This window comes from Benincasa hispida, chromosome 2, assembly GCF_009727055.1.
Source record: "Benincasa hispida cultivar B227 chromosome 2, ASM972705v1, whole genome shotgun sequence".
Classification (NCBI taxonomy): Eukaryota; Viridiplantae; Streptophyta; class Magnoliopsida; order Cucurbitales; family Cucurbitaceae; genus Benincasa; species Benincasa hispida.
The window spans coordinates 20,839,808-20,850,933 of NC_052350.1; the positions used below are offsets into that span (position 1 = coordinate 20,839,808).

The 11,126-nt window shown below is 32.5% G+C and overlaps 1 protein-coding gene across 1 annotated transcript; it reads left to right on the forward strand.

Moving 5' to 3' along the window:
- Positions 1-5,291: 5,291 nt before the first annotated feature.
- Positions 5,292-8,807, forward strand: LOC120072351 (heptahelical transmembrane protein ADIPOR1). The gene is made up of 4 exons (XM_039024833.1): positions 5,292-5,622; positions 5,735-5,830; positions 6,694-6,751; positions 8,009-8,807. The coding sequence occupies exons 1-4, from the start codon at positions 5,438-5,440 to the stop codon at positions 8,720-8,722; spliced, it is 1,053 nt and encodes a 350-aa protein (XP_038880761.1). The 5' UTR covers positions 5,292-5,437; the 3' UTR covers positions 8,723-8,807.
- Positions 8,808-11,126: the final 2,319 nt, after the last annotated feature.

The following is an 11,126-nucleotide window of genomic DNA, read 5'->3' on the forward strand; positions in this document are numbered from 1 at the left end:
AGACCGAACCACGAGATGACTAGACTCTGTACATAACGTCATTGATACTGGAGACTTACATCTCACCTAAATGACCATAGGTGACAAGACCTCAATCCTGAGTGTTTTAGGAACTCCTACCTTTGAGGACGGTCCTTTGATTAATATGGGTGAGAGTGGCCAGATTGCCAACTCAACATGCCTACCTTTTTGAGGACTTGTCTGATCTAGGAACTGGGAACTCACTTACACAAGATGGAATTCACTCCTTCCCTGAAGCAGGGGTAAGTAGAGAAATTGCTCCCTTAAGGGTTGATTCCAGGACTTGAACATAGTGGCCACAACTTCTCTTTGGAAGAGAGGACTCAGTCATAGTAAGACTATGACTTATGTTTATTAAAAGATTCAGTAGTACTTAAGAAGTTAGATGTAACTATAGGGGCATAAAGGTTATTGGCTGAGCTGTACTTACGAGTGATCTGTGAAGAGTTGTCGCACTACTGATTAGTTAAGATGGACACATAATATATCTGTAGTAAGAAGAGTTCAACTGTCGATCTTTAGTGGGGTGCTTGGCAGTTAACGGATGGTGGATCCCGTGACTAAAGAGTTTAGTTAGTTATTTACATATCGTTGGGGCTTCGAGCTACAGGTCCATAATGTCCCCTTGGTAGCTCAATGGATTCAAGTTGAGGATCAGTTTTTGGTGTTGATTTGAAATGTTCAAATTGACAAGATGTAATTCAATTATATATAATATGATCGGTATGGTGTATGAAATACATCAAGTGGAGGATTAATGTAAATGAGATTTACATTAAGTACCGTGGAATAGAAAGAGAGCTATGGTTTATATGTGGACACATAATATATCTGTAGTAAAAAGAGTTCAGCTGTCGATCTTTAGTGGAGTGTCTGGCAGTTAACGGATGGTGAATCCCGTGACTAAAGAGTTTAGTTAGTTATTTACATATCGTTGGGGCTTCGAGCTACAAGTCCATAATGTCCCCTTGGTAGCTCAATGGATTCAAGTTGAGAATCAGTTCTTGGTGTTGATTCTGTCTCTTATACACATCTAGATGTGTATAAGAGACAGGGTTCATGCTGAGGATTAGTTCTTGGTGTTGATTTGAAATGTTCAAATTGACAAGATGTAATTCAATTATATATGATATGATCGGTATGGTGTATGAAATACATCAAGTGGAGGATTAATGCTGTCTCTTATACACATCTAGATGTGTATAAGAGACAGTGGCTAGACGATGAGCTAAACGATCACATAGCTTTTGCTAGACGATCGCATAGCTTTTTCTAAACGATTGGCCATCGACCTATACGATAAGTTGTTCCATCTCCCACTTGCTCAATCGTTTACACGATTGTGGTTCCTCCGTTTTTTTGCAGAAAATCAAGTCCACAAAGAGCCCACCCTCTGGATTCTCACACCAAGAATACCAAGGTAACCTTTTTTATGGTGTCATTCTTAACTCGACACTGTCAAGGTTCTACGGAGGCTGTTTGTGGTGTTCGGGGTGTTTGTGACCTTGGCGATCACTTAGTTCGAGTGCGCGGTGTTCGTGCAGTGCAGCGGTCGTGTTGGAGGAGCGTTCGTGTGTTGCTGTGTTGCTGTGATCGAGCGTTCGTGATCAAGGAACTCGAAGATGAGTCTACAAAAGTGTGTTGATTTTTGTCCTTGATCTTTTGCATAACATGTTGTAATTTCTGTATTTCGCATAACCGTATGTTTCCGTTTGTGATTGTAATTGTAATGTTCATATATGATTGAAATTTGGAATGATCCTTCTACTGCTCATGAAAATCCTCGTATTCGATTTCCTTTAGTGTGGAGTGGGGGCGCCATGTGCATTGAGTTTGTACAAGATTGGATCACAAAATAAGTCATTCTTACTTTATAACGTTGTTTACTGTTTAAGACTGACTAACTCAAAGCGATGACCTAGGTAACTTGACCTTAATCTTGAGCTAACTATAAACTCCTGTTTATTCAGAATTATCCTTAGATTTTCATAGGTGAGGGTTGGTTCAACAGCACTGGCTCAATAAACCTCCATTTTAGGGGTAAGACCGAGTAGATAGCTGAGGACATAGGGTGTAAGATTGAATTCACTCCTACCCGCTTTTAAAGATAGTAGAGAGGTTGTTCCCTTAAGTGCTGACTTCAGGTCTTAAACAAGGGGTCTCACCCTCTCATTGGCCCGAGAGGGACTCGGTTTAATGATCAGATCGCAAACTAATTGTTCATTAGAGGATCACTGGGACTTAAGGAACAAGAGGTAATCTCGGGGGTAAAACAACCATTTGACCCAACCGTTATTATGAACAACCTGTGAAGGGTTAACTTACTAATCATGGTCATATCGAGTGGACATAATATATCTACAGTGAGGGGAGTGCAACTCTGGGCTTTTGTGGAGTGACCCAGTAGTTAATGAATGGGGGTTAATTCAGTGTAAAGAGTTTGGTCAATTAATCTCGGATTGTTGGAGTACATGAATCTGTGATTTTGTAGGTCCAGGAGGTCCCCCTACTAGCTCACAAATGGATTAGCCTTGGAGTAGCGTGATAAGTTAATTTGAAACGTTCAAATTAAAATTAAGGGAATTAGTAATTATATGTGACATAATTACAAGTTTAATTTTGGAATTAAACGAAGCTGGAGAATCAATTAATATTTAAATATAATTTAAATATTAATTGATGAATAGGGATTCATGATGGTGAAATTAGTGTTAAATTAATTTAATATTTGATATTGAATTAACTAGAATTAATTAAATTGTTTAATTAATTATCTATTATTATTTTTATTAAAAAATTAATTATTGAATTAATTTTGTAAAATTAATAAAGATTTCATTTTTGAAAATAAAAATTGATTTTAGAAATCAGTTACAAAATCAAATTTGAAATGAATAGAAAATGAAAATCCCAAAAAAGTGGGATTTCTCCACTTTCTATTCAACTAGCTCACACACTCTCCGCCATATTTTGCAGTCATTAAACCAAGCATGAGCTGCAATTCATGCAGCAATTCCTTTGCATGAAAGTCATGTAATAAATAAAGAAGATTGAAGTGGAAATTGGGCATGCACTTGGGTTGATTTTAGCATAAAATCTCTCTAAGTTGAAGAGGAGTATTCAGCTGATAAACCAGTGATCTTCTTCTCAATTTTTCATTAATCCAAGCTTATTTTAAGTCCCACAACTTAATCTAAGGTACCAAGAGGATAGTAGGAAAGGTCTTGAGGTGGTTCACAAGCAAATTTGGAGGAGATTTGTAATTGGTTCGAGTTTCAAGTGTTTCTTCAAAGGTATGTCTTGAAACTCTCTTATTAATTTATGAGCATGTTTAATTCAAAGCCAAAATTAATGAATTAGAATGCTTAATAATCCATTTTACTTTCGCTACGTGTTTTCTAACTCAACATACCGAAGGTAATCGTCATAATTAGTTGTTAGAGGTGGTTATCTTCTAAAATTTGACGTCGAATGTGATCTTTGTTGGACTTGTCGTTAGAATTGGGTGTCAAAGGTGGTCGTCCGAATTTCGTCGTCAAAGGTGGTCGACGATGAGAGAATTCATTAAAAATTAGGAGTGGGCGTTGGTTGTTTTAACCATTAAGTTGCAGATAGTGTTAATGTAGCAAAACAAGGGTTAAAAACCATCACTCCTATTATCTTAACACACTCCCAAACCTAAAGAGGAGTTTGAAGCACTGAGTTGGTTATTATATTCGTGATTATTTTAGTCATTGATTTATAATAGCTAATGTGTTTAAAGTTGACACTATTTTAGTCTGAGTTATATTTATAATATTTTGTGTTTGGAGTATAAACTATTTGTATCTGTATAGGAAATAGTAACACTGTGAGAAATAAAGAAAAGAGAGGGAGTAAAAAATAGTTAATATTGTAGCTAATGCTAAATACTATAGTAAAAAGGTTTTGAAATAGTAATTATTATACTTAATTTTAGATTATAAATAGTTGTACACACTACTTTTATATTTGGTGTTTTAAACATGAAATGGACTATCCAACTTCTAGTTGGTGCCCAAATGACCCCTAATATAACCCCATCAATCCATTCTAAATTGGTATCCAAATAAAATTTGAATTATTTTCAAATAATTGTATATCCGTTCTTAGTTTTTTTTTTTTTTTTTAAGTTTTTAATAAAGATTCTTAAAAAAATGATTCTAATAATGACTAAGCTGCATTTGATATATCCATTTCTTTTTTTTTATTATTATTATTTTTCAAGTTAAAAAGAAATACGTTTCTACTTAAAATTCATTTTAGTTAGTAAATCTTTAGGGTGAAAGGCCAAACTTCACGTTTAGAATTTTTTTTTCCTTTTAATTTCTACTTTACATTTGTAATAATATTGTATTTAAAGGGATCTTTGATAAGTCAAGATAATTAGGCTCAATTAGCTCCTTGAAGCTTCATTTAATTAACTACTTAGTCAATTTTCCTATTACTTGTTCCACTTTTATTACTATTTGAAATATATGTAAATTAACTACAAGAATTAAAATACCAATTCAATATCCATATTAACAATTTTCTATTAATATCTACGCCAATAAATATTTGTGTAAATTAAAAAATTAAAAAAATATTTAAATTAACAATTAAATTATTTTTACGTCAAAACTAAGCTATTTATCTTATAATTGATTAGTAGATAATATGTTTCTATATCTTATGGATATTTATACAAATTAATATCGATATCCAAGGATCTTTTATTTTAAAAAATGATACCGACCCATTACTTCTCCAAAACTATAATATTTTCTAAAGCAACAATATTTATCCAATTTTTTCGATATCAAATCCTCTAATTTACAAATATATAGATAGGTATTTGATTTAACTACAATAATTACTCCTAGAAAAAAAATATATTGCAGAAAAATTGACTTTTTTTTTTTTTTTTTTTTTTTGAGGGTCAGTGACCAAACCAAAATTTGCAAATTGTAGCAGCCAACTCCCCTCTTCCCATACCAATAATAACAACAGCAACAACCAAATAATAAATAATAATAATTCAAAAAAATAAAAAAGGAGAGAGAAAAAAAATTTAAGAGCATAAAGTTAGCTGCACCTGCATGGAGAGAGATAGAGAGAAATTAAATGAAGTAGTTGGTGTAGTTGTGTATCACACAAACTGCTTTAAATAACCCAATGTACAAACCAAAGTTAATTTTTCATTTTATTCTTTTAAAACATAAAAATAATATATATATTTATTTAATAATGCTTAAAGAAAAAATTAATTTGTGTATAAGTAAGGCTATAACTATAAGTAAAGTGAAACCAACCCGCTCTTGTTTTATATTTCTATATAAGTTATTGGAAATTTAGGAAGTGTTTCTTCAAAAATCAAAATTGCTTTGTACGGGAGAAGAAGAAGAACAGAGCAAAAATGGAGAAAAAACAGAGCAGCGCCGAGGAAATCAAAGAGGATTTTCGATTGGTTTCGTTTAAGGAGTTGCCGGAGTATATGAAAGATAACGAGTTTATTCTCCATTATTATAGAGCGGAATGGCCTCTTAAGCGAGCTCTTCTCAGTGTCTTTCAATGGCACAACGAAACCCTAAATGTTTGGACGTAATTAAGCTATGCTGATCTATATACTGTTTTCTTTTGGTTTGATTTTGATTTTTCCTTCGATTTTGGTGATGTTTTGGCTTTGGATTGATGGAATTTGTTTGATTTTCAGGCATTTGATTGGATTTGTTTTGTTCTTCGGATTGTGTTTGGCGAATTTGATGGAAGATATGCCTCGAGTCGCGGATCTGTTCGGGTTTTTTTCCAGGTTCTGATCTCTAATTATTTGAAATCACACTTTCTTCTAATTAATTTCGTTCGTTTTTAGAAACTGTGATTGGAATTTGGAGAAATTTTCGCTAGCTTCGGACTGTTTTCTCTCTTATTAGTTTGAAATTTTCGCTAATTTTGTTTGATTGGTGGATATTGTTTCTTCGAATTGGTAGTGATTAAGATTAACATTACGCTTAAGATTAAGAGTAAGAGTAAGAGTAAGAAGAATAAGAACAAGAAGTAATTTCGGTTATGGAGGAAAGAGAATGAACTGAAGTATCCATTTTATTTTTCTTGGTAGTTCATAGGACGCAACGTACGGGATTTTGAATATAGTGGTTAATTATAAAAAAAATATTCGGTTTAAAAAAATACTCGAATGCTATAAAACAATTGCAATATTACTCTCGAACATTCATAAGACTTTTAAAAATAAAATAAAAGATTTAGACAAAATTTGAGATATAAAATGGTATAATAATGATTTAGGACGAAAGTTTAGATCCCCATATCATTTTAAGTTATCACAGTACAATTTTAAATCTCGATTTATGTTCAAATCTAAAAGATTTTTAAGTTAATCAACAGTTCGGGTGAATCTTTGTGTACAAACTATTGTGAACTATACTACTACAAAAGTAGGATGGTTTTCCTTTTTTTGCAATAAATAAATAAAATTATTCAAGCACTATTCTAAATTAGTTCTATTAGACTTCTTATAATATATATATAATATAATAATTTATAGACTTTTGTTAGGTAAATTCTATAATACACTATAAATTACTTACATCTTTTTTAGTTAATTAAATTTAGCTTACATTAATTTTATCAAATGAATTCCATATTTTCATGCAGGTCCATGCTCACATCTCTCTATACAAACATTTCCTATGCTTCTAAAGATTTCATTGGAGTAAGTTTCTCAGAAAAAAAGTAAACTACTTTATATGGACATGGGAAATTCATTTTGAATGTTACATAAATAGTATAACTAGTAAATGCACTAGTAAGTTTTGTAAAACATAGTCTTAAAAAATGTCGTATATTTAAATATCATATCAACTCTATATTTGTTGAACTTACAAAAAAATAATTAAAGTTAAATGATTCGTTCTTAAACCTTGAAATTAGATATTTGATTTTTTATTTACAAGGTCTAATAGATTCATAGTCATGTTTGATAACCATTCAGGCTTTGTTTGATAATCATTTTAATTTTTGTTTTTTGTTTTTTAAAATTAAATCTATTTCATTTTCATTTCTTAACATGATTTGCATATTTCTTAAGTATATTGGTTGAATTTTTAGCCAAATTTAAAAACAAAAACAAGTTTTTAAAAGCTTTTTTTTTTTTTCAAAATTTGGCTTGTTTTTTTTCAATTATTGGTAAAAAATAGATAACAAAAGAAGAAATTTGTAGGTGGAAGTAGTGTCTATAGATTTAATTTTTAAAAAACAAAAACAAAAAATTAAATGGTTACCAAACGGAGTCTTAATTTTTAGTTTTTTATTTTTGAAAATCAAGTCTATAAACTCTCTATCCACCAATTGTTTTTTTTTTCTATTGTCTATTTTACAAATGTCAAGTTCCGAAAACTAATAAAAAAAGTAGTTTTCAAAATTTTGATGTTATTAGAATTGGGCTAGGCATTCAAGTATTTCCTTAAAAAAATGGAAATATTATTAAAAATTGTCAGAAAACAAATATATTTTCAAAAACCAAAAACTAAAATCGAAATAGTTATCAAATGAGACGTTAGTTTTTTGTTTTTTTTGTTTTTTTAATTAATCTTAAAAATATTGCTTTCATTTATGAATTTTTTTATTTTATTATCTATTTTCTAACCATATTTTTTAAATTTCGTACCAAATTCTAAAAACTAAAAAGAAAATAACATAATCTTAAATAACTTTGAGATGTTAAGAATTCGAATGCTACCTTATCAAAACACAAACCGTTGGTAATTGAAATGTTGAGAAAACAAACACAAAATATGGTCAACTAATAAAACACAAAATAAAAACAATCTAATTTGTGTTCAACAAAATTTTCTAATTTTTAATTTTGTGTCAACTAATCTCTTGCATATTCAACCTTTTTCAAAACTCAATAGACCAATGAAACACCATTCTAGAAACTAAACTTCAACCATAATTGTGCGGAATGCAGATCACAGCACCAGAGCTAATGGAATTGGCCGGAAGCATCCACCCTTACGACGGCGCCGCCACTACCGCCAGCCACATAAATCTAGTAACTAACGGATCGGTCACAGAACGGTGGCCGTTCTTCGTGTTCTTAAGCGGCTCAATGTTCTGCCTTCTCTCAAGCAGCATTTGCCATCTCTTTTCTTGCCATTCTCATCATCTAAATCTCCTCTTACTCAGAGTCGATTACATCGGAATCACCGTCATGATCATCACCTCCTTTTTCCCCCCAATTTACTACATTTTTCAATGCGATCCCCTCTGGCAATTCATCTATCTCGCCGGAATCACTCTCATGGGCATTTTCACCGTCATCACTCTTCTCTCTCCCGCCCTCTCCACCGGAAAATTCCGATCCTTCCGAGCTCTGCTCTTCGTCTCCATGGGCCTCTTCGGCATCGTTCCAGCAATTCACTCCGCCGTGGTCAATTGGGGTAATCCTCGCCGGAATATTACTCTGGCTTATGAGGCGGCGATGGCTCTGTTTTATCTTACCGGAACCGGGTTTTATGTGAGCCGGATTCCGGAGCGTTGGTTGCCGGGCCGGTTCGATCTGGCCGGACATAGCCATCAGTTGTTTCATGTATTGGTAGTTTTTGGTGCTTTGGCTCATTATGGTGCCACTCTTGTTTTGTTGGAATGGCGTCAGAATTTTGGGTGTGAAAATTTCAATTAAACCCAATTGTTTAGTCTATTTGTAATTCGGGAATTAAGGGCTTAATTTAAAAACATTTATATATATTTTTCTTAATTTGTTTATTCATTAGTTTTTTTCTTTAATTTTTTCACCAAAAGGGGGATGTCGATTTCTGTTTTCCTTTGAAATTACAAGTGCTTATTGTATTAAAAAAAATGGTTTTATTTGGATTGCAGTGAAAAGTATTGGGAGTTTGCTTCAAGAAAAATGAAAAAAAAAAAAAAAGTTTTATTTGGATTGTAATGAAAAATATTGAGAGTTTGCTTCAAGAAGAAAATCATGACATGTTTGTTTGGTAATAAGAAATTAAAGGTAAAAACTTCTTTATATTGAGAAGAAAAGAAACTATGCATATTAGGTAAGGAATTTGCAAGTATTCCATCCCTTCATCCATTATCATTTTTATGATTCGTAATCTTGTTGGTTGTTAATACGTCTCTCTATTCTCGGAGTTGATAGATATTAAACTAGTTAAACTAGGTTCGTTTTGATATTGTTTATTTGTTACTTTCATAATGTTGGTGTATGTTGTCACCTTTTAATATTAAAAACAACCTAACATTACATAATCTAAAAAAATACCTAAAAAATAAATAACAAATATTTGGTAGATTATCAAATTTGTATTTGATTATGAATTTTGCTTTTAATCCTCCAAAATTAAACTATAATTGAATGATCACTTACTTTCAATTGGATCTCCTAAATTACATTTGTTTAGTCCTTCCATTATTCAGTAATTCAAGACTTCAAGAACTATATAGAAAGAAATTTATGTTAGTTTTATGAATTTCAATCATATCATATGTTTTGATGACAACAAACATTTATTTACCGATGATTTTAATATTTTAAAGTGCTTAAACTATAGAGCTCAAAGAGACGATCCATTCCAAAACAATTTGAATATCGCTCAAATCAGAAAAGAAGTTCTACACTTTGAATCGCTCGAATTATGACACTTGACGTTTTTAAAGTATTTCTTAAAATGATTTACTAAAAAAATAATTATTTTGGCAAACAGTCTATTTAAATTTTTTGAAAAAATAATTGAAGCATGCATTGATAGAAAATTTAAAGAAATTTAGGGTATGTTTGGTAGGCAATTCAAAATCTGTCTTATGTTTTCAGATTTACTGAGTTCAGCAAATATGTGTTTGGTAGACAGTTTGAATTATGTATTAAAGCAGAGTAAATAAATCTGTTGTCTCATTTATTAATCAAAAGAGGCCTATAAATAGGCATAATTACAATAGTGACTAACCATTTAACTACCCGTATAACAAAACTTATAACAAAATATAAACTAATTTCTAATACTCCCCCTCAAGATGGTGTGGTTATATCAAGAATACCCATCTTGGATAATAAGGAGAAAAACAAAGTTTTGGGCAAAACCTTGGTGAAGATATCAACAAGCTACAAGTGAGACCGGATGGGAAGAAGTTTGACATTTCCACGAACAATGTGATCTCGGACAAAATGTCAATCAATTTCAATGTGCTTCGTCCTTTCATGAAAAACCGGATTTTCAGCAATATGGACAGCAGCCTCATTATCACAGTAGATTAAAGAGGGATGAATAAGAGGTACCGAAAGCTCATGAAGAAGTTGTTCAACCCATAGCAATTCACTTGTAGTAACAGCTAAAGCTCGGTATTCAGCTTCGGCAGAAGAACGGGATACCGTAGACTGCTTCTTAGCCTTCCAACTAATTATAGGATCACCCAAGAAGATGCAGAAACCGGTTATAGACTTCCTCGAATCAGGACAAGATCCCCAATCAGCATCAGAATACGCCTTTAATTGGAATGTGTGGACAGGTTGTAGCAGAATACCTTGGCCCGGAGAAGCTTTCAAATACTTAAGTAAAGACATGGTAACATCAAGAGGAGGCTGTCTAGGTTAAGCAACAAACTGACTGAGCTTATGGACAGCAAAAGCTATGTCAGGCCGAGAAATAGTCAAGTATAGCAGTCTTCCAATGAGTCTTCGATACAATGTTGCATCAGGAAGGAGGGTACCAACATCAAATTGGAGCTTTAAAGCCGGATCAAGAGGTAGAGGAGCCGGTTTACAAGCCAACAAACCATGATCTTCTAGGAGCTACAATGTATAATTCCGTTGTGATAGAAGAATACCCTGAGACGATCTTGCAATTTCAAGACCCAAGAAATACCGAAGAGACCTTAAGTCTTTGAGCTTGAAGGCCTCGTGCAGATGATCTTTGATCTCATGTAGTACAGGTAAAGAAGCACCAGTAATGACTATGTCATCAACATAAACAAGCAAAGCAACAAAGGATTGAGCAAAACCTCGAGTGAATAAGGAGTAATCAGACTTGGACTGAGAAAATCCCAAGTAAATGAGTTCCTTTGAGGAC

Excerpts from the sequence above, each read along its gene's own strand:
- LOC120072351 (XM_039024833.1), top strand. The coding sequence starts at position 5,438 with ATGGAGAAAAAACAGAGCAGCGCCGAGGAAATCAAAGAGGATTTTCGA. Across the intron at positions 5,831-6,693 it reads CTGTTCGGGTTTTTTTCCAG|GTCCATGCTCACATCTCTCT; the intron begins GTTCTGATCTCT and ends ATTTTCATGCAG. Across the intron at positions 6,752-8,008 it reads CTTCTAAAGATTTCATTGGA|ATCACAGCACCAGAGCTAAT; the intron begins GTAAGTTTCTCA and ends TGCGGAATGCAG.